Source organism: Saccoglossus kowalevskii, chromosome 18 (genome assembly GCF_978046115.1).
Source record: "Saccoglossus kowalevskii chromosome 18, keSacKowa6.1, whole genome shotgun sequence".
In the NCBI taxonomy this organism is placed as follows: Eukaryota; Metazoa; Hemichordata; class Enteropneusta; family Harrimaniidae; genus Saccoglossus; species Saccoglossus kowalevskii.
The window spans coordinates 10,177,020-10,202,403 of record NC_140658.1 but is presented as its reverse complement, the minus strand read 5'-3'; the positions used below and the strand labels follow the sequence as shown (position 1 = coordinate 10,202,403).

Here is a 25,384-nt window from a genome sequence, read left to right as displayed (position 1 = left end):
TGATAAGCGTATTAAATGATCAAATCCGATTCTTGTTTTTCAACCACTTTGACTATTTCACCGACAGAAAACTTTAATTCCGTTGGTCTTTTTGTGTGTGTGTATTGACAATTACACGTATGGTAAGCTCTGCTGAAAAAGAACGGTCGAGAATGGGATTTAAGATCGGAAACCCACACTGTAACGTGTTCGTATCGAAGATGTTGAGTTATCTCTTCTACGCTAGCTAATAAGAAGTATTGTGTCATCGGAGATTGTCCACATGACGTACACGAGAGATTACCACGAGTTAACAGGTCAACGATTTCGTCTCAGTCTCCTTAGTATGTGCGTACATTACCGGTTACATTTACAGTCTTCATAGTTTAAGCTATTCAGAGGTATTGGATTTCCTCCTCGTTGGCGGAAGTCTCAAAGCAAGCAAGTCCCACTTGAATCAGAGACGCACATTCTTATGAACAAGTGACGTAACTAGCTTGTGAATAAAACCGTGCAAAAACAGGGGTGTAATGTATTGATTACGTATCTGTATTGATTTTGTTACCCTAAAAACATAATGTTTCAGTTGAATATAATTCAATTAGTGGTCATGGCGAGAAACTCAGAGTCTCGAAGCATTTTAATATTTCAAAGAGAACATTCATTTCTTTATACAATTCAGTGGACGTGGTTCTGGATTCAACCGAAGAATGTACAAATGTGGCGGCTTAGTTTTTGGAGTTGAGGAATTGCAATCACTCGCTTGGCAGTCTAGAACGAGGTTCCAGAATCGTCGAGATGACATTAATATGAAAATCAAGGAACTGCCGATATTGTACTTAGAGTCAAAATTCTATTTAGGAGGAGCACATATACAGCTGGTCCGATGTCATGGAAGAGAACAAAACCGATACCAATATGAGAAAGCTTCCGTTTGAAATATACATCCACCATTCTACCATCAACTCTGCAAATTAAACAAATATATATTCATGAGGCGAGTACAGATATTCCAACTTCCTAATAGAATAATAAAATGGAAGGAGAGGGATGAAAGAAAGGGGAAGTAAAGAATAAATGATTTCAATAATGCATATTATAAAGTATTTATTTAGCGGTTTATTTGACGCGGTTAAGTGTGAAGCTTTGTACAGTCTTGTCTATTGAGTCGGCCTTGTATAGTATTGCTACTTTGTATTGCCTCTTGTACGGAAGTGTTCGTTACAAAGCCGGAAATATGCAGTCCAATTCAATTTCATTCTACTAGACTTCCATTGTACTTCGCAGCAACAAAATCAAGTGGTGAGAATTAGTGAGTGGTCCACGGCTAGAAAATCTCCTGTGGCGGGATCGCTATAACAGTATAAAATCGAAACGTTTTTTTCTTCATATAAACATGCCAGTATTGGGTACATTTTCTTAACCTGACTTATTTTTCAAAATGTAAGTCACACTCCATATTAAAATTCAGTACATAATTAGGCATTTTGAAAATGTAATGTACAAATTGCTAATTGAAAAAGTACGAGTTATGGTGTATTTCGCCCGATGAGATTCAGGGTCGTGTGAGGCTTCATGTCAAACAACTGTTTTATGTATAGCTTAAGTGTATGATTTATTGATATTTACAGTGAATCAGCTTGCCATCGGGAGAAACTGAGGCATACAAGGTACATGGCTGTCGGGTGTTTTAATATTAAATTAGAAAGTACATGTTCCCGGCGGAAATGAGGAATGAACTTGGCAGACTGTGTCGCACTTTGATAATTGAACTTTTACAAGGGATCTCGTGAGATCTCCCGTTTTATACTGCCATGGAGAAATGAAATTGCTTAACACACAATGACCACTTTCATTGTTTTGTGTTAAATCTCTGTGTTGACATGTATAATAAATTATAGCATTTTATAGACTTGTGATATTACGAACTTACTGAAATATTCATATTGTTCCACTGACAATTTGGTATGTTTACACTGAGAGCTGTGCAAATTGAGTATATTTCGAAACTAATAATGACGGATGGTTTCGTGGACTGTGTGATTATCTGATAATTCGAAAAATGCTAGAATGTGGAAAGAAGTGGTTAATGGAACGGAAAGTGTGATTTAGAGACACATTAGATTCGTTGTTGGGGAGGAAGGAGTGAGTGATGGGTAATTGTGTTTAGGACGAACATTATTGCCGCCGTGATTAGAGTGGACGTCTTCAGTTCTACTGTGGTTGAATCACAGGATTGGCTGTCTTTTGTTCACTGGTTGGCTACCGTTATGTCCATCATCGTCTAAGTAGCCGGGAATGAAACAGAAATACATCTAACGCCATGGGAAGCAAGATGCAGAAGAACCACGTCACGTGTATCATCCCAGCAATGTCGATTTCTACCCAGGTTTCAAGTAACCACACTCATATATGTATTATTTTGTAACACGCCTACTTGAAAAATATAACCAGGATAGGTGAATATTTATTGTCCTGATATGTATTTGGGATCTAATAACACCAATATATGTCATATTGGGACTGCTATTATTCGCACAGAGCATTCAATAAAATACCCGGATGTACCTCGGTCTAGTGATATATCGCTGTAACATTCTGATTTGTTATTTTCAAGACAGTGCGGCGATTTATAGTTCGTGCTAACTCATGTGATCTTTAGAAATGAAAAGATCGTCAAAAGCTTTGAGGGTCAAAATTAGTTTGACATAATCTCACAAAATTCTAGTAAATTGGATTCGTGTTGAATTCTGAATGACTCATAGTTTCTCTATTTAAATACTTATTATATGTTTTGTTTTTCTGTTGTTTTGTTTTGTTTTACACTAATGTTATTGACAATAGCAATGAAAAAGATCGTATTTCGTTGCTGATTTAATAAATTTTTATAATGTTTCTTATCTACCTTTGTTGTTTTTTCTGTCACAATATAAAGAAATCGTGAAATGCCGTGTTAAACGGTACCTGTCGTTAATGGTTATCTAACAAGTCACCCGAGACATATAATTCTCAAAAAGTGCATTAGGGATTTCTTTTCAATAACCATAATGACTATTTTCGGTCATCTAAATATAAAAACGAAGTAAATCTAAGTCAAGTGTAGTATTTCGAGGATCAGGTGCTCATTTGCCCATGACTCTATCATGTCATATAGTAACGACCCGCGATACGAATGATTTATCAAGGTCATGGTAAACATAATTCAATGTGTTCAAATGCATGTGTAACATCCATCGTTTATGAAAAGACGGTGAAGAACATGTGCGTGGTCGTTGTCGTGCTTTCAAGTCGTGAATCAAGTAAATCAGACATTCCCTTCCCAAATCGTTACGAACACCTAACATATGACCTGCGTGGCGTTCCCATTATGTGTTGAGCGGCGTACTTATATTGGAAAGGACGACAGGATATTATACTCTCAACTCACTAACTGGCTACAATCGCGTAATAATAGCGTGGGTCAAATCGTTTTTCCTCATTAGGTTGGAGGGTGTGCTCTCATTTCTACTTGAGCTGGGATATGTTAACGATCGATACATGACAACAACAACTGAGTTAGAGTAAGGGTGACTAATTGTTTCTGCTCGAAAAAATGCGTCAGAGAGTACGCTCGCAGACAGCCTACATCATGCAGGCAATTTACTAGTACATCGCAGTGTCCACAGCGAGTACATTTCAAAGCACTCACAGTATTCGGCATGTACATTGCAATGCATTTAAATCAAATGGAAACAAAACAAGGTTTACATGGCAACAAAACTCCTCAGATAGATGATAATGTGGCCTTATGAGTGTTATTTTCTTGATGAAAAAAAGACGTGTTACGTGTTGACAATATTTTATTATCACATATCACCGTACGTTTTCACGCTCAGTCGTGTAATCACACCACTATCGAGGCGAGTAAAGTAACCAATTCTATCGCATACACACTAGCTACAAATTATTCTACTATTCTACTAGAATACAAAGGCAAAAATCAAAGTGACAATTTGTTACTGCAATTTGAAGTGCATTTTCCCGTGAATTTCATAATGTTATTCTATTGTTTTGTTACATTACATTACATTGTGTGTGCTTTTCTTTAAAAATCTGCTCGACTTATCAACTTGTTGACCTAATCCAAGCAATAGCATTTTTAACAGGACAGTGTTACCCCTCCCTTATTGGAGTATCGGGGGGGAAGCTGGAGAATAACATCGGAAGAATAAATACCAGGGAATAAATAAGTATTATACAAATGTTACACGCTCTCAGCATTTACATAAATGTAACGATTGATGGTTTCTTCTAAGCTATGTATGCATTTCTTTTATTACTGTAACAGAGTAACAACTTTGATTTTCCGTAGAAGGTTCCCGAGTTTTTTGTCGTTTACTGAGAACTTAATACTACACAGAACCGCCAGTTCCAAGCAACCTCGCTCGATCATAAAGGGGATTTGTTTGATAGCTTGAACACTATATACCCTGGTGTATACTTGCTGAGTTGACAGGGGGCTGTACCTTGATCTGTTGTGCGAACGCCTCAATTATTGCACAACGGCCAAGAAGGATTAAGTTTCAGAGAAAAGCAGTGCGGTCATCAAGCAATCTACAAGGATGCTATAATCGCCTTATATGACCGCAAACACCACCCTTGTCACTTTGCACTTTTGTTGGCGGATTAGTCACACTTCAAGATAAGTATCGAACTACTTGCAGTCAATTAAACTAAGTTTACAAGCGTTGGACCGTGAATAACGCTCTTATATATAAGTCTTGTGTATTCACCTGGAAACAAGAAACATGTGTTTTGTTCACGCATGATTGTGTGTGTGTACATTTCGTCCACAGATGTTAGCTCAACACACTCCGCGGAGATAGACTTACTATGTACTTAGCGATTACATTTCTTATTGCCTACGGCATCTCGACTTAGAAATCAAATCTCGCGTGAATCAAATGAAATATTTTGTTTCTCGAACTGGAAACAATCGTTATGTAAAGTATAAACAGAAAGTCGATGAGTGGAAAAAAATGTATGTGCTTTTTAAAACAGGGATTGCGATCATAGCATTTTCAGTTAGGTATAAATACAAACACGTCAGTGTATGTGTAGTGACGTCAGGAAGTTTTCGGGCATCCGAAAATAAGTCGTGAGGATCAGCGTTTCTAGTCGCATGATTAATCACGTACACTCTAGTCTGAATGATTTACACGTTGTGTCTGTTTTGTGAATAATTTGACGTATTGTTTCTGTTTGTGAGACTATTTTGACGTTGATTTCAAATAAAACGTCTGAAAATAAAGAATTACGAGGAAACATTCTCAGCATTATCGAAACTCGGAAAGTTTGGAAAGTCAATACAAAATATAGTGTACCTGTATCTATTGACGTCGTTTCAACAAATGGCCGTTGCGGGCGTGACACAGTGAAACAGAAACATTTGTACTGAGAATGTGTCGACTGGTTAAAATCCAGTCGTCTTGGTCATGGAATTTTTTATTACAAAATAGGGAAAACCTTGACTTTTAGATGAATTTTAGCCGCGAGTTCGCGAGTAGAAAATCCAAAATAAATAAACGAGTACAGAATTGATAAACTGGTTATGATGAGACGTTGCCTAGATGCAACCCATAGCAACCGCATATTCGTTCGTTTCCAGAATTTATATAGAATTGAAAGATAATCTAGAAGACCTATTCATAAGACGATTTGGGTTATTGCCTCTGTGGTTATTACACAGTGTTCACAAACAGGAATATTTTTTTACAGTAAACAACTGAAACCATGGCAACAATATATGATAATACTGTCAGTGGAAACATGGGGCACCGTCGAATATTATTTTTCATTGAAATAATTCAAGCAAATAAAAAACAGACTCGTTGAACTTTAAGCAACTGCGTATTCGTATTTCATTATTCTGAGAAAGAACAAAATTATTATGATCATTGGGAAATAAATTTAAAAAAAATGGATCACTTAAGGGGTGGTAGTCGTCGCGCCACGCATGCGCGAGATATATGTGTCTCATATAAACATCAGACTACTAATAAATTAGTTGTCTGAGTATAAACAAAGATGGCGACTTTGACTGTTGCGCAGATCAACGAGTACAAATTGAGACGTTACCAAGCTTTTATTAGGTATTTGTTTAAGTGATTGAAAGGTATCGAGGGAGTCACCGGTGGTAATTAGTGAAAGTCGCGCCCAGGTCAAACCTCATACTTGTGATTTCCTTTAGAAGAGCGCATTGGATTGTGGGAAAAGCAATGTTTATCAACACAAATGTCGCACCTGCGCCGCGCGGCGACCACTGCCCTTTAAAGACACGACATGTCATAGACAAAAACATGCATTCTTTATTTCTCGTGTCTGTTAATACATGTTGAATACCAATCTAGACAGTGCTTGTTTCATTGATAAATCAGATGTCATCATCAACACACAGTATCAATCAACAATATTGAAAAAAATATCATGTTCCCATGCATATTGCTTATGTATTGCCTAAACACCCAGGCATGCAAACCATGGTTGAGTAGGACAAGGTACGATACTCGGATGCGCCTCTCCAATCCCTTACACTGTCTGATTATAGACATAGGGTTACTTTCAGTGCAATTTTTTTCCAAAAAAATGACGAAAGGTTTCTTCAAATTACCGTATTACAAGGACATACATAGCTTGTTTAATGGGGCTAAGAGTTTCGAATACAAAGCAGGATGCTGGTTACATTTGCAATCTTACCTGTACTATTTCATAAAGTATTTGAACAGTAATAGAAAGTAAATAGTATATTTTAACATTTTTAATAATATTTGGATTCGTATTAATAAAAGCCTATGTATAACCATGCAAACTTTCGTAATACGAAGAAATACTGTTACCATATAAGTCACAACAACTATAAAGACGCAAATCATGCTATTTCCTGTCACAATTCCTGACTCATTTCATTTTCTGCATTCTGATGGCCTGAACAATGAAAATATGAAAAAAAAACTCATTTTGATAAGAACCTTCTTAAATCATACCTAAAATTGTATAATCGCCCAAAAGAAAATAATTGTGAGCGTCAAGTTATTTCCATCGTTTAACAGGGTCATCCATTTAGAAGTATATAATTGGAAGTTGCGCCCACACAGACATGCGAATTATGGTAAATACGAGGACAATCGGGACAGAAAATCAGCATAATAGAAAAGCTTATCGGACAAAACAGTTAAGATGTAGACAAATTGCCTTAACGGGACTTAAGTCTAAAGTAATCACTTTATAACCGTGTTTTCAATTGCGAATAATCACTTTGGGCCAAAGGTATTCCAAGAAAGAATAAACGTATTGAACCATATGCATGTTCAGCACGGAATAATGTTATTTTCTCATTCGGTATTTACGCTATTCGGACAGAACGAATACTGGAATAGTATAACTAGAATGTACAGAAAGCGACATACTCAAAATATGAATTCTACAACCAAGTCGTGACGATTGAGAGAGGAGTAAACATGAATGAGACTGAACAACCCATTTGACAAAAACTACCCAAGAAATGAAGCTTAGATCGACAAAATTATTACTAGTATTCTGTTTCCAGTTTATCAATATTCAAAAAAAGATTGTTCCCTGGATAGTTTTATGGTGAAATATGTCATCATACATATATGACCGTAGACATTTAAATGTCATGCTAGGACATGTACTCATCACATTATACGACCTTCAGTTCTAGCTTACACGTGTCTATACATGTACATCTACACTGAATGTGTTCAATTACGAGTTATCACATAATAACATTTCTTTTATATACCACGTGAGGGCTTGCTTAGTTAGTTTGCACTATCTGCTGAAGACTGACCCTAGCGCCAGGGGACAGTGGTTTTAGTATTTATCCGACACCAGGAAAGCTACTGTTTCTACTGATATCTCTATAGACTCGAACATATATGCTTGCCAATGGTACTATACAAACTATCTATCCGTTGTGTGATTTTTTTTTCTTCTGGCGCACGTTAATATACTAAAACTTCATCATATTGATTTTAAAACAGCAGCGTATTTTCACGCGATGATTGACACCTCGTGTTGGCCTCAGCCCGATATGAGCCTCGGCTTCTAGATGTGTATTTGGCTCCCGTTACTGTTTATGTTGTTATTAAACATTCAACAATCACATTTCCATTTATCGCATCTCTCCCTGGAGAAAAGAACAGTTATACTATTTTGTTTAATAGGCATATGTTATAAACTAAACACGTACATTAAACATGAGCAAAACCAATTGACAGATATTGTATGATATAGTAAGCAAATGATCTGTTTTTTCATTGAATGTGTTTTTTATGTTTCTGATGATTTTATGGAAATTGTCAAAGACAACTGTTGATGGCGAGGTCAATTAAGTCTTGTCTACAGCGAATGTACAAATTCACGGTCAAAGTGGTCATGTTCAGATGGATTGACAAGAACCGTTGATTGAACATGAAAAGTAACATCGCTTCGTACTTGGCTCAGACTTGAGACCACCCATCTGGCTCATCCTTTTATTCCAGGATCGATAAACGGATAAAAATAGGCTAAGTCATACACCTCAATTGTGTTTGCAATATGCACGTATACATGTGCATATATCAATAATATTCAAGATGGATTCCCACTTTGTAAGCTCTGCGGAAACCCCCTGTAAACATCACAGGGGCTTTGGGGGTTGTTTACAGTTCGTGAAAAACCTTATCGAACTGAATTCTGAAATCGAATTCATAACGATCTCCTAAACGTAGTAAAGTTTCCGCGAGTGATTACAACAACAACAAATTTCGTTTGATTTACGCCACGACCTTAAGATGGAAGCAAGCGTTCCTGTTCCAATACTAATTTTGTTTATCCCATGAATCAGTGGAACTATTAATAAGTGTCCGAATGCTACGTGTAGCATAGCGAGATACAAATAAACATTGCCATGTTGAAAAAACTCATCAAGACATATCTGTTAAACGTCACCAAGAAAGATACATCACAGTACAAATATTATTTCAGATGAGCGCTGTTATGAATGGATACAGATTGTTTTGTTTTCAAACACAGGAATTCGGCAAATATTTATTTTATGTGGGTGGTTGAATGGTTAGGCTTCCTGTTGAAATTGATTTGGCATTTGCCGCTGGGGCAATCAGCATTATTTTAATTACCAGCACATGTGTAGATATGTATGTATTTCTCACGGAATGTCGTCATGCCATGTAACTCACCGCTGTTAGCAGCGTGCTGATTTATATTATGAATATTAACATGTAATACGAGTCACTGCCCATGGCAGCTAGAAGGTCGTTCAGAAACAAAAAAAAACACAACCTCGGGCTTCTAGAAGTGTGAAATTAAACCGAATTACGTCATAATTCATTCCAGTGTGTGCGATAACATTAATATTGTTGTGACATATTGTGTATGCGAATGAAAAAATAATAACGTGTCGCTGCGTCACGTGACTTACATGGAGCCGAAGTACATGCGTGTTAATTCTTCTAAAAGACAGTCAAACGACAAAAAGAAATAAAAAGAAATAAACGAGACACCAGGCAGGCAGTTCTATGTATACTCCAGATGAGCGGACTGTGCCAAACTCGGCGATCAAGAGCATTTCTTTTCATTAATTCTTTAGATCAGCGGAATAAATATTGTTGCCATCAATTCATTTATTAAACTCTAAAAGCAGTGTCATTATTTGACAATAGCACTTCCATGAACCTCACTAACGCGTGGATATTTAACGCTGTCACTTAACGCATACTAAAAGCGAGGACTGGGGCTGCACTTTGCGCTAATTCGTGTCAAAAAATAACTCGAAGAAATTCAGTCTGGCGCCAGTACATTGGTCATTTAGATTTTTACAGAATACCCTTTCACGTGATATCGACTCGTTATTCAGGCCGTCGACGTCGTTGTGCTGACTCGATGGAGGTGTTTAATCTCTGTTTGTGTCATTAAAGTACCTATTATTCTCGTCTAGTTTTCACAGATCTGTCGATATGCTCCATCGAGTGTCATTGACAAGCCGAAGTGATGATAAATACAGTCTTTTCCGTGTATTTCTGCATCTAAGTGATCATTCAAATTATGTACGATCGTCAGAATCTCAATTTGTTGGGCTAATTTAGTCTAACAACGTATCGTAGTGTTTTAGCTAGTCTCGCTGCTACCCCTGCTGCCAAGAATGAAGTCCATCATTGCGAATTCACTAGACAAATAGGTTTTTTTCTCAGCGATTTTGCAAAATTGGACATGTCAAATCGGATGTGACTAGCCAAACCAGACATGTAATTTTATTTTTATAAGCATTGTAAATTAGTTTTAGACAAGCGGTAAGTGTGGACGTCCAAAATAGTCCTCATTTTAACAATTACTCGAGGGGGAGGGGGGAGTCATCTGAAGCGAGGTTCTATTTGTATAATGAAACTGCGACCTGTAATTGTAACGCACCGCTTTCAACCTCGTCGGCAGCGTTATTGCTTCCGTTGTGTTGTTCTGCCCACGATGCTAAAAGCAACGGATTATCCTTTTTAAAATTTCACATAAAAAACATCGATTAGGCTTGTAATTTATACCATTTGAATGTTGTGACGCGGTAGAAACGCTCGACAACATTATTCGCAATATTCGCCGTTAACACATGTCGGAATTCGCACAATTCAACTCCCAATAAATGCATATAATTCTACTGTGTGTTTGTTTTAAAATTTTCGTTAAATATTTTATTTATTTTACAGAGTGGTCCGGACAATTATGCTCGAAGGGGATGGGAGTCACTTTTAGGAAGGCCACGTTTTAAATATGTACTGGTATTATATACATAGGATGGCGGTATTAGGAATGAAGGGAGTAGTGTATTCGTTGGGTTGGTAGAAAAAATATATACTATTTTGTTGTCGTCCAAGGTATGTCCCGAGTTCAATTCCCAGTTTAGATTGATACAGCAACTCTGCCACCGACGCCGATCCTGATATCAACGCCGATCCTGTGTGACTGCAACACATACTCAATGAAATCGCCTCTAATGGAACTAATGCGCCCCATTTGAGTAGCTTGAGCTAGGGTTCGCTCCCTGAGATTCACAAATGAATACGGCTTTGGGGGAACCTTGGTTAGTCCGAAGATGTGTGTACCAGACCGGACCTGGTTAACACCGTATAACTCATGAATTGCCATAACGCAATCATGTCAGTGCAGTGTTGTGTGAGTATAAATCGACAATCTTCTGCACAAATTACACATTTAAATGCCGAGAGGAAACTAATGTCATTTGGAATCGAGAACTCACACCTTGTACAGTCGTTTTTTTTTTTTTTTTTTTTTTATAAATATCATTCAGATACGTAATGTTATTTTTAGCTAGTCAGCCACCTCGATGAATTGTGGTGTTTTCAGACATCAACACAAACATCATGTCGTAAAACGTTGGTTCATTTGGTGTAATAATACATATACAATTCAATCACATTTGTTAGTCCCCAGATTGTCTAATATCAGTGCGGAATAAGTAATGAGTACACCAACAACGTCGCCGTACGTCGGGTTGTCTGGTTCGTCTCGAGAGAGAGATTGGCGTAAAGAGACCAAACCGTTGACCAATCATGTTTAGCCAGCATGAATATTTCGTCATTAAGACACCGAGTCAATAAACTGTTGGTGGCGCTGTGGTACTAAATGTCACAAGTTTTCCATACACATAGTTCGGGATCATATATGCAGAACTAAGTATATTGTCATAATGCGTACTAACCTGTAAGGTTGGGTTTTTGTATTTGACTATTTACTGTGCATTGCAAACTAGGAGGCACTGGCAAACTTAGGAGCTGCAAAGTTGTTAGTGATACTTCTAGAATATTTTTTTCTTACAACAACCAGATCTAGATCTATTCCAATTTAGTAAATTTTTGAGTTGTTATGTCAACCATTCCAAGAATTGCTGTTTCCATGGCAATAGGGGCAAGATCTCTCTAAAAATTTACTCGATTGGTTCGTGTTTCAATGGCAACCTAAAAGAAATAATTCATAAAATTGTTGTTTCCATGCCAACCATATAATATATCTCTCAAAATAACACACGCTAAAACGCAAAGGCTCATGTGTAGACGCTTGTTTGTACACAATGACACGATATGGCAATCTGAAGCTTACAAAGGTGACGACTCCCCCGCTTTAAAGTGGAGGGTACTATCATGCGCACCTGCGGGAATCGAGTTCTAATCGACGATCACACCTCACTGGTATTTTAAAAATCAAATACAGCCATTGGTTTCTATAAATTACACTTTGATTAAATGTGCTTCCATTAAAACATGATAGTGAACAATTTCAGATCACAAATAATAAAGTATTAGTCAGTTATAGTCACAATCCCTATAAAATGTGTGAACCCATTTTTTACCAGAGCTTTGAATAAAGTACATTCATACGGGCGTAATTTTATTCAAGTGATTGTAGCCATGTTAAATGCCAGAACAGCGCCAACTATTGGTAAACATAAATATATAGGAGTACAGCGCCACCAAGCGAGAAAAAAAAGTTACAGAAAGTGACGTATGGCGTAGAGATGACACCTTATTCGTTGGTTGTTCGTAACATATTTTATTTCCCATTTTCTACCCTACACATGAATACAGTATCCAAAGAGCTTGTATAAACGTCGTTATTTTGTATCTCGGAGTGGGCAGCGATCGTTTCCGGTAACAAGCCTTATAGAGTACAAGGATATATTAGCCACAACACTGAATCATTATTCTAAGCCATGGTATGCATATAATTAGTAGTATTATACATCTGTCGCCGTAACGCCATAAGTTACAGCATGCGGTATTTTACGGAGTATTTTCATACTACCATATTAGGAAATGCGAATTCCAAATATGGAATGATTACGCGCGTAAGCGTCCTCTAATAATAAAAACAAACATGGCTGCCACCAGGATTTGATCGGACTCCACACAAAGAAGTTTGCTGATTCTGTTCTAAACTTTTTGAATTTCAGCATTCCCATGATGTATCCTTGGAAGGAAAAGATGTATAATAATAACTCAGACAGTACGCTGTCGCATCGACCTCCGCTGCGCGTCGGTCGTTACTCCCGCTGTACTGTCTTCGTGCATACTTTGGGATATCTTCGTACATTAGTAGTTTTCACCAATATTTAACATAATCTCATTTTTATAGGAAAAGTACGATCGAGTACGATCGACTAGTCACCACAGCATGTATGCACGGTTACTTAAATTTGTAATAACCGTGATGCATGCAATCGACATGCGAATTTTTTTTTTTTATTTTTTTGTGTAAAAGTAGATTTGCCAAAGATTTGAAATCTGATAGCATCAATCAGAAAGCGGTGCGCTAATTAGCTGATGTGGAAGTGAGTGTAATTTATGCAAATGCAAATTTATGCAAATGTATAATCAACGATCAGTGAAATAAACGCTAAATGTCAAAATGTGAGATTTGCTTTGAATTTGTGTTATTGTGATTATTGTTGTTGCTGTGGTTTTACAACTATCTCTTTTTATATGCATCCAGTATTGCGTTTATAGGCAGTCGTCAATCAGATGTTCTCGTTTTCAATAACGCGACTATTCCAGATGTGTTAATTGCAAATAATGCACGTTTTGCAAGTTGCGGAGTTAGTTTATTCTGTGAAAAAAATAATGTTTTTGAAGTAGCGCCATCTGTGGCACGGGAATGATAGAGATAGGCAGTATTATTGGTCAACTGAGAGGGCGCACTAGTAAGAGCCGATGTAAAATACTTATTTACAGAGTAGAGATTGTACACATTAAATTGTTACAAAGAGTAATAATTGAACGACTGTCATTTTTGTTTTTGTTTTTGTTTTTTTACAGATGTTTCTCTAATACACTTACAGATTTATTTGATACAAAGACAAGACATAATGATTTGAACATTGTTTTCTTTCAAAAAAATTAGCCGACTACAGTAATCCATTTTACCCGATTTTATCCAAGGGGATTCTCCAAAGATCGATTATAGGCCTTTTTATCTGTTTGACGTTAATAACATGCTCAGTTTCCTCTGCTTTAGTCAAATCAGTGAATATCACTGTATGAAGATGACTTGAAATCTTACCTTGAGATAAGTGGTGTAGACGATTGTGTCTTGGTGCAACATTAGTTAGTTGGTGTAACTTTTGCAAGTTAAAACTGAATGTCAGTGAATGTAGTAAATACGATTGTTTAACACAGAACAGTTCTTTAAATGAAGAGACACCGATTATAGATTGGGAAGCCATTGTAACAGATGATTTATTATTTGAGAGACATGTTGAAGAAAGATGTGAACCAGTTAGACTGTTGAGGGCGCCATTCACTGAAACCAAAGTCAAGCTAAATCTCAGGAAGTGCGTGCTGTTTTCTTGGGGGCGGGGGTAGCTGGAATTAATGCACATCATTTACGTTCACTATTTGATTAAAATGGGCAACTGGTGGCAATGTTAGATTTATTTTATGTGTGTTTAACTATTTCGCAGACTTGTCCTTGTCACTAAAATGAAATTATTTGCTGATGTTTAGAAAAATTATCACAAATTTCCACACTAAGCGGTCTTCACTATACAAACTTCAATTACATATGTTAGGTCTTCGGCATGTAACAATCACCAGTAAAAACCAGCTAGTTTGAAGTCATTCTCATGAGACTTTGTCAAACTCATTATTTACTTCTGGGTTTTAATAATTTCGCCATTTTTGCTGAGAAGTAAAATCTGCAATATAAGTCATTGTTTCTTTGTCGGTTTTGTGAACCTTAAAACACAAAATATCAAAATAATGAAACTAAATGCCAGCGAAATATTTTTTGGGGTGTTTTTCCTCAGAAATACGAGTTGATTAGTTATATCATAGTCCTTAAGCACGAGTTGTTGTAGATATGTACAACTCACCATGAATGCAATTTGATTTCATCATCGGATAACTAAATAATAAAATGTAATAAAACTTTAATATAGTTACAATTTTCTCCGATACTGTTGTCAATATTTTCGTAGATTAAATAATGTCCCAAATGCTGACTGATAATGGTCTGTCTAACTTAGACAGAAAATTATATTTTAGACGATAGTATCGAACTTAAACGAATATATCAGATAGCGTTAAAAACTGCGTCTTCCTCGCGTTACATGTCCACATAAACTACTGTACACCGTTGAAAGCGGGGAAGTCGTCACCTGCGCATGCGTCAAATGGCCATAGCGTGTTTTGTTACCGTCGTTTGGGTCTCAATTCCCGCGCGTGCGCAGGTGACGACCCTCCCGCTTTAACTTTCACCGTCAGGAATGTTCGCGACATTATTGTATCTCGCCTGTTTTAGGTAATTTGTTTGTAGGTTTTTTTTTTTCATTTTTTACATTTGTCATGTAACCGAATAAATTTCTCCTTGGAATTGTTATGTGTTTCAATAAACACGTATAAGCTTTCAGTAAATGTGTAGGTTTTATAGTAGCATAATTAATAGCAACAGAACATTTTTAACTCGTTTTCTCATTTCCCATGAGATAGAAAGTCCGTCAAATTACTGACATATCATAATACTGATTTATGACAAATTCATAATGATTACATCAACATTGGTTAATTTCCAAGCCTAGTTAGAAAAAGAAAAAGTTCCCTGTGAATAAACTCTTCTTTTTTCTTCAGTCTTTCTCTTCTGTTTATGAGCAAGTTTCCGTATTTGCTTTATTACATTATTGTTAACGGACTGCCGTTTAGAACCCTGAATTTCAATAACCATACATGCATATTTTAGGTATAGATGCAGGTTCGTGGGCACTTGGGAGTGATTTTTTTTTCGCTTTTTATTATCCAAACAGTCTTGGCTGTAGACTGTTAACATTTCGCAGCATTGTGAATAGTGGGACATACTAATATACTTTTAAAATATAGAAAACAGTTACAAACATTCTATCTTTTGAATGCTTAGCAAGATTTAGCAAGGCTGTACATAAATAATCAAGAAGAAACATAGTGAAAAAAAGTAATGACGGGATCTCCATATTATGCACTATATTCAACTTTTTATAATTACAAAACAATAATACATTTAAATTTGGAACTGTTACAGCCATTTTAATTATGAGCATTAGCAAACTTCTTACTGAGTGAATGGTTATGCAAATTAGCAATTATCTCCACTTGTGTTTTTCAGTTTACCAGGGAAGTTCAAATCTAAATAGCACTCGCAAATCTTGTTTATTTCAAGTGAAACTTTCACATACCGTTTATCAGTTGTTTATTAACAAATGGGCGCCCAGGCGTATAGATAGCATGTTTTGTTTTCATATTACAAAGTTGTCAAGCAGAATACGTGCCGTATGTTCAATCCCGGTCAGTACATGAACATGTATTTCACACTTGTCATTGTCAGAGCATGAAAAGCTTTAGAAATCAGCCCAGACGTTCTCTTTTTCAAGTGTCTTTGGACAAACTGACAAAAACTGTGGGAAATAATTAATTTTCAATCTCTTCGACCAACCAGAAAACACGAACGGAGATAATTCCCGTGTTATGAAAGTGACGTTAATCGTCCACAAAAATGGCTATTGCATCACGACGACATGCCAAAATTCACCATACACTGTCGCTTGCTGATGTTCAATCGTCAGATAAAAAAATTAAATAAAAACATTTGCAATTCGAGGGAAACGGACGTAAAATCGTCCTCAGAGTCACAACCTTGCGTGAAAACTTTCATGGCGTCGTGTTATCATTTCCACAATGGATTACGTAAAGCCGATAAGATATTCATGCAGTTATATAAACATAGCGATCGCCATTGGGTGGGGCGAGTCTAAATTTACCTGTCCTCAAACCTTTAAAAACAACTTTGCATGACGCAGTTTTTTGCGATCTTTGGTGAAATGGACCGTGCGAAGTTAGACGACCAGGTTGAAATGAGCCGCAATATTTTGCTACACAACGGCTATTCGCAGTATTTACTACTCAATCGCTCAAAAATCATATTGGAAGGGAAACTATTGTAAATTAAGACAGCCCTGAGCGAACCCCTTGAAGTTGTATGTTTTCTGGGTTTAAATTTTTGTTTTACTTTTTGTGAACTTATCAACCAGTTCTAGTCTTGTGAGACGAGTTGACGCGATAGGTGACCCATCTTCCTGGGTCACCCAAGAGGGCGCCCTTACACCGGATTAGTGTAGGGACATTGCCAGTCGATTGTATTTTAGTGCTTTGTGTGCGATCGGAGGCAGGTCGAAAATATACAACATTTTTTGGTGCCGTAATACTTCCCTGTGTCTTGGTTAGGTAAGTATATCGCACATTATATTAGATGTGGCGATCTTTGCCATGTTGTTCGAAGGAAACGTGTTATATCTAAAATGGCTCCGTTACTTAAAACGCGTGCCAATCGTGTGTACGAGATAGAAACGATAATAATAATTCCAACGAGGTCGTTTACTTTTGACGACGACCAAGACCGTACCAGATCCTCGTCTTTCAGACGTTTATTAAATCTGAATATGCTTATTTAATAAAAGTTATTTTCGATGACCGCGTACTTAAATAAAATTCAAGACAAAAACCCCTTCTGTTTTTATTGTCAGAACGCCATTCCACCGGTTGACGAATATGTGACGGTAGATAAGGGTGACACATTTTTCGCCTGCTCAGTGTTACCCTAGTTTCCTAGTACCGTGTGAACAGTTTTTCCCGTGGCAACATTGCAATCCAGTGAAATCCCGTGCTTTTGTGTCTACTTGGCTGCCGATCCACTGAATGCAATCTGTCAATCAGAATTAGTTAGCAAACGGTACGTACTGTGTATAGGCTTATGCTTCCATTGTCATGCCAATCACTGAAGGGGAAGCTGTTAATCCCTGGGATTTTACCATGGAATTATGGGAGTCTATTCTTCACGTTGTTTACAATGCTAGGTGTCTTTTGTTCTCTCATCACCTGAAGTACATTTTATGATGGATTATTATAAGAATGGAATAGAATAGAATAGAAAATAGAACAGAATAGAATAAAATAGATCTTTATTGAAATTTCTTTTTGGTGAAAAAAATCAGCCAAGCAAAAATAAAAACAAGACATAGAATACTGTAAAATACTCGTTTGAAATTAATTTCCGCTGAAGGAATGATTCAGTGAAAATAAAATCCAGCGAATATACCTTTTTTGAACAAAAACACCCAAAAAGTCTTTTCAGCGAAAATTAATTCCAGCTAAAATAAAGTATTTTACAGTAGCTTTTGAAATGTTTGCTGCTGCTGAGAGACTGAATAGTGTCCTAGTGCTAATAATATTTTAATGTTTTAATAACTCATTTTTTGTTTTGAAAATCTGGGTTGATTTGTTGTACCACATTGTTTATTGTATTTCTATGTTCAGTGTAAAATTTACAGTCCATAAGATGATGTATTTCATTTTCAACTTCATTGCAGTGTAAACATAGTCTCTGTTCAATTTGCGTTTTGTGTATTGTTATAGCAACTTGTTTCTATCATTTGTGGTTGCTTGTTCTAAATTGTGCTGTTGCTCTGATGTTATTAATATGGTGTATGTAATTTCCCATTGTGATTCTGGTTTTGAACATACTGTATGTTATTTAAAATTTTCTCTCCTATTTTTAGCTCCGCTGTCGACTTTGTCGAGCGGAGCTTATCATATGAGTGATTGTCCGTCTCCGTCGTCGTCGTCCGTGTCAATGTTTTACTTTTTCGACTTCTTCTTGAAAACTACAAGCCTGAATGCTTTGATACTTGGTGTATATGTACCTTGGGTAGACCTCTCTTAGGTTTGTTCATTTCATGTTGATATCTTCAATTCTCTAATTTTGGTGAATATTTTTGTCATTTTTGGTAAAAAGTGATATTTTCGACTTCTTGTTAAAAACCGCCAGTCCAATTGATTTGATACTACATATTTAGGTACTACATGTGGACCTCTCTCAGATTTGTTCATTTCGTGATGATATCTTCAATTCTCTAATTTTGGTGAATATTTTTGTCATTTTTGGTAAAAAGTGATATTTTCGACTTCTTGTTAAAAACCGCAAGTCCGATTGCTTTGATATTACATATATAGGTACTACATGTGGACCTCTCTCAGATTTGTTCATTTTGTGATGATATTTTCAATTCTCTAATTTTGGTAAATATTTTTGTAATTTTTGGTAAAAAGTGATATTTTCGACTTCTTGTTAAAAACCAATAGTTTAATTGCTTTGATATTACATATATAGGTACTACATGTAGACCTTTCTCAGATTTGTTCATTTTGTGATGATATCTTCAGTTCTCTAATTTTGGTGAATATTTTTGTCATTTTTGGTAAAAAGTGATATTTTCGACTTCTTGTTGAAAACTGTAAGTCCGATTGCTTTGATATTACATATATAGGTACTACATGTGGACCTCTCTCAGATTTGTTTGTTTTGTGATGATATCTTCAATTCTCTATTTATTTTGGTGAATATTTTTGTAATTTTTGTCCGATTGCTTTGATACTATTCATAATGTTCATTTTCTAATGATGTCTTCAGTTCTTTAATTGAAATGTGCATTTCTAACAGCGGAGCTATCTCAGCCGATAGGCTGCTTGTTATTTTTCCAAAAAAAATGTGGGGTGGATCTGGAATTTCATTTTCAGTTCAATTTTATGTCAAAAAAAAAAAAACAGAAAAAAATAACAGAATATAAATTTTAGGGGGTTCGTATAAACCACCTGTGTAAATGATTCTGCAAGGTGGATAGGCAGTTTTCTATTCCTTGCAAGATCTGCGTAATTCGTGAAAATCGCGGCTCAAACAAATTATTTGATTTTTCACTTGAAGCGAGAGGGTCGTCACCTACGCACGCACAGGAGTCCCAAGCGACAATCATAACAACACATGGTAAAAACGCAAAGCCTCATGGATGGACACTTGTTTGTAAAAAAAAATTACATGCTATGAAGTGGCCATCTGACGCATGCGCAGGTGGCGACTCCCCTGCTTCAAATTTTTTCTATAGTTCATATGGTGTTAAGGTAAATTTACGATCATCAAATGTGTGTAACACATTATTAAGTGTGGAAATACCCATAAAGTACTTTTGCTTTTGTGAAAAAGAATGTTTTTGATGCCACTATGACATTTATTTGTCATGTTTTTACATTCAATTTCATGCATAACACGGATCTTGAAATAATTTATTGAAATAGAAAATAAGAAAAAAGCCCTAAATGCATTTTTGTTACTAGCTCAATACTTCTCACTTGTTACTATGTGCACAACTAAGTTGCTGTTGTGAGAGACAAAAATAAAGTTGACATCAAAAATGATGGGATGGGAGTAGTGTTAATCTTTCCACCACTAGTTCCCTCTTTTCATCACAAATTGACAAAATAGTCCCGTTTATAATCTGTACTTTCCAGTCTGTTGGCTCCGAAATCGGGGTTCATTTTTACAAATATTGAAGAATACAAGAAAAAAGTGCAGACAAATTTGGGTCAGAAAGTCTGGTGGTGAAAAGATTAAACCCATTCTGTCTAATGGATGTAAACGCTATAAAGTGTCTATGGTTTTACAAATCACCATCATTTAACTCTTGATTTACATATGCAAATGTATAAGCAATTTACATGCGATTTGCATAGTCACGGCTCGTGATCCACGCGATGTGATCTAAATTAAGCTAGGAAGGCAGACCATTATGTAAATAAACTAACCAGTGACCAAATAACAGGATTCAAACCACGTAATATCAAAAGAAATACCGCTTTTTCCTATCCCTCTATATTGTAGGACCTATGTTCTAGAATAACAGCGATTATAATGTCGCTAAATCAGAGTATGCTGGTTGGAGATGTCATGACCTTTTATTCTCTCATATCTCAAGAATGACCAGCGTTTCCTATGCTACAGTTTTAATGACTGACAGTCTCTTATGCATCCAACCATATGTAGCTGCATTTCCCTTCATCATCATGGCATACATTTGTACTAGTATAAATCAGCATATGTTCTCTTAAATTTACCACCGAGGGTGTAATTTCGACTTGTGGTGAGTGTTCAGACAGCAAATCTCGGCATGTGCTGAGTTTCGCTCCGGGACGCTGAGTTTCGATCCGGGACCAAGATCAAGTGTTTTTTAGACATGACATGACATTTAGACTCAGTCCCGGCGGTTCACACACAAGTGAACACCACTTTAGTCTCCATGTAAATATCCCATGTTGACAGATACAAATGTAACTGACAGTGTTCACATTTTTTTTTATTGCATCTGAGTATATATAAATACTGATATATTTTTCTTCAATCTACCAGTTGCTGAGTACCATAGTGGGACCAAACATCAGAGACATGACACCTGACTTGAATTAACCAATAAGAAAGCATTGTGAAATTGATTATAAACATAGGAAAAAAAAAAGAGAAGACACCCCCTGCCTGGACAGAGAAAACTGGTAGCTTGTGTAGAAGTGTGCAGACACACAAGAGAATTTACTGTAGAATACTTTATTTTCGCTATTTTCGCTGAAAGAATGATTCCGTGAAAATAAAATTCAGCGAATATACTTTTTTCCCCTATATTTCACATTAAACTCATCAAAAATCCGTGAAAATAAATTCCATACAAAACACCCAAAACGCTTTTTTAGCGAAAATTAATCCAGCGAAAATAAAGTATTCCACAGTACTTGCTTATGATGGAGCCAGTAACAGAAGTGTTTCTGAAAACTGAAGATGATCGAGCAGCTGCGCAGTGTGAATTCTGTAAAAAGTTTTACCTCCCAGCTTCTGTTGTGCGTATAAAAAATGTTCTGATGGGGAAGCAGCTATACCAGTGTAAAAAGTGCCTGCATGGCACACCGGATTCTACCACTCCTGAATCATCTGCATGTAGTACTGATAGTCCGGATACTCTGACTAAAAAGTTATTTTATTGTGGAGAATGCGGTAGTGGTATCACTCAGAGGGGACATATCTACAGGCACATGAGAATACACACAGGTGAAAAAAATTACCAATGTGAGCTCTGTTTGAAGTATTTTACCCGTCCTCGTAACTTGGAGGAGCACATGCGAAGACATAGAGGAGAGAAACCATATCCGTGCAGCCGTTGCGATATGCGTTTCATATCATCGTCAGATAGAACAAAACATATGCTCACACATACAGGCAAGAGACCACATCAATGCAAGAAATGTGGCAGGCGATTCGCCGTCTCGACCGGGCTTGCTTCGCATATGATGACTCACACTGGTGAGAAGCCATACCTATGTGAGCAGTGTGGAATGGCATTTTCAAAATCAACGTCTTTGAAAATGCATCTGCTGACACATTCTGAAGTGAAGCCGTTCCAGTGTCGGATGTGTCCTAAAAGTTATCCCACGAACAGGCTGCTGGAAAGACACATGAACAGTCACACACGCGAAACCCTTTACATGTGCATGGAGTGTGGTAAGGGATTTCTCAACAAAGACCGCTTACGAGAGCACGCAAAGTGCCACTCCGGTGTTCGGCCACATGTATGCGAAACCTGCTTCAAAGCATTCATTACCAAAAAACATCTGCAGCGACATTTAATGATACACACTGGTGAGAAACCATATCGCTGTCGGCGCTGCGGCAAGGCATTCAACCAGCTCGGTAATTACAAGTACCACGTAAGAACGCACGGGGACAAGCCATATAGATGTGATGTATGTGGGGAGGGATTTGACTTGAAAGAAGAACTCAAAAAACATACAGATTTATTACATACAATGTCTCCCATTGCTGTTCCCGTAGTAACCACTGCTGCTCCCACAGTTGCCTCCACAACCTGAGTAAAATTGCAAAATTTGGGTTGAATACTTTCTTCTGGCACCGATAAGAACAATTTTTTTTTAAAATGATTCATATTTTTATAAACAAGGCTATGTATATTTCACCTTGCTTCAGTGCACGTAAGTAACGATACTAAGGGAAATCACAGATGAAACTACGTGATCCTCACCAGATACCAAGCCTGATAATATTCTTTGGATTTTTACTACTTTGAATAACAAGAAACACATACTACAATTCCGGGATATTCTGTTTTGTCACCAAAGATACAGCTGAAGATATAAACTAGTGCAGCTCGCTGTTTCATTGTTTTTCTAACCACTTCGTAAAAGTATTTGTGTTAATAAGCAAATATGGCTTAATTCCATTTATTATTCGGATTTTGATATATTATGTGTTCTCAGGAACTTTTTACATGAACAGCACATAATGATGTGTTTGTTAATTTTGTTCACAACTCTCATTATAATGTACGGTACTAGGAACTAATGGTTTGAGTACGTGAAATTTTTGTGATACAAATTTACGTTTTGTAGGATTTTGATCAGTGAAGTGAGACGTACATGTCTTAAACATCGGATATACGATCTTGCTAAAATATCCAGTGCAATACGTTTAACAGTGTAATAAAAGAGTGACGGTTGTCGTTCAGAATATGTTCGAATTTTTTATTTTAAATTCGTTGACTGTATACATCGCTATGAGTTCCATGTCAAACAGGATGCGGTGCGACAATCACCGTCCATTAAGGATGAACTTGGCTATCTACCAAAAATTTGGCAAAATTAGTAAGCACTTGATTTTGGCTTTGATTTCCTCACATTGTTTTTCTCAGGATACAGTGCGATGGTGCTACTAAAGTGATTTGTCTTTTGTCGCAGTCATTATGCTGACCATTGCAGTAATTTATTTCTTCTTATTGCGTGCATGTTTTAATGAGTAATCAATGTGTATTAATTAATCATTATAATTTTTGTAATAATGTAATTGTAAAAAATGTATTTGCAAATTGTCATCACCATTGCTGCAGTTATTCCAATTTCAGGGAAGAACTCCATCTTATGTGGCATCCATTTCGAATTTTAAATAAAACTGAGCTTTATTATCCGGTTACCTGAAGCTTTTTTTGTCCGGCTTCTAATAGCCAGTCAGCATCAACAACTTTAAATTTAAAAAATCAGTTATAAAACTTGTTTTTGGCACATCTTCCCTTGATTGTGGAATATCAACAAATAATAAGACAATTATTGCTTTATTACAATTAGTAAAGTGGTGGGACTCCCCATACTGTTCTACTTTTGTTTTTGTTTATCCATCAATACCGGTAATTATTTTATTACCCTCAAGAACCTGGAGCGTTACATAAATTCAGCTGTTGATGTTGTTATTTGTCAGTGACCATGGTAACCTCTTACCATATATAATTGTGAATATTTATTATGCATAACATTAATAATTTATTGAAGAATAATAAATGTATTTGCAAAATATTAATATTTGCAGTAATATTTTTATTTTTTTTCTTCTGGTCCTTTTAATTTCAAGTTTATTGTTAGTAAAATGTACTAATATAACATGTGATCAGTATGTAAATTTATTCATGTAAAATATTCATGCAAATTGTACCATGCTTATGTATGATTGGTAGAGAACTTGAAAAATAGATAGTTATGCAAATATTATGCATTAGACACTTGTTTGATTGGTGGAGATGGAAATGAATAGGTCGTATTTGTGAGTTAACTCTTACACTATCAATAATAATTACATGTGACACATAGGATGATTTGTCGATATTTAATTTTTAAATGAAGTAAAAATGTAATATGGTTAGACCTTTGTTTACTGTGTGGACATTGTGCACAAAATTGTCAATAAATTATGTTGCATTACCTATTTCTTGTTTCTTACTCTGTTTCTTTTTGAGATAACATAGAACTTGCATACCTCACAAGAATTTAACAACGTTGTCATTCCACTCCACTAATGCCGAGATAACCGGTAATATCTCATTACCCATTCAAATTTTATGCAAGTGTAACAAAGTCTTGGGGGGGGGGTACGGTAAGTGAAATTTATTGGGCAACGAATTTAATTGAAACATGAATTCTGGAAGATCTTCAGATGTACAATGTGTACAGGTGTCGATAGCATTTACAGATATTGGCTCTCTAATATGGATCACTACAAGCATTGTACCTAGGCATTAGTGGAATGGCACATAGCCTAGGCGGAATGGAAAGGCAAATCACAGAATATCTGTATTCAGTTAATGGAACACTGCAAATGTGTTTTCAGAATGCATGTTACATTTTTTTTGCTGGGGATATAATGCTGAAGGTTTAACAAACTAATCTCCAATACAAACAAAATTATAGGCTGGAACCACATCAGAATAAATGAAACTATGGGAAGCTCGCCATATATAAAATTAACAAGCCATGCATGGCACAGTCCCCGTTAGTTATCAAATTTAAGATATATAGTTTTGTTTATAGTAATATAGCTGGAATATAACATGATATGACAGGAATATGATTTTTTAACATTAAAATGATTGACAGTTGTATCTGATCGTCAA

At 36.3% G+C, this 25,384-nt stretch overlaps 1 protein-coding gene across 1 annotated transcript; it reads left to right on the top strand.

The window, feature by feature from the left end:
• Positions 1-17,159: 17,159 nt before the first annotated feature.
• LOC144349915 (uncharacterized) lies at positions 17,160-22,802 on the top strand. Its single transcript, XM_085492911.1, has 2 exons — positions 17,160-17,288; positions 21,298-22,802. Exon 2 carries the CDS (start codon positions 21,678-21,680, stop codon positions 22,800-22,802), a length of 1,125 nt encoding a protein of 374 aa, XP_085349037.1. The 5' UTR covers positions 17,160-17,288; positions 21,298-21,677.
• The last annotated feature ends 2,582 nt before the right edge of the window (positions 22,803-25,384 follow it).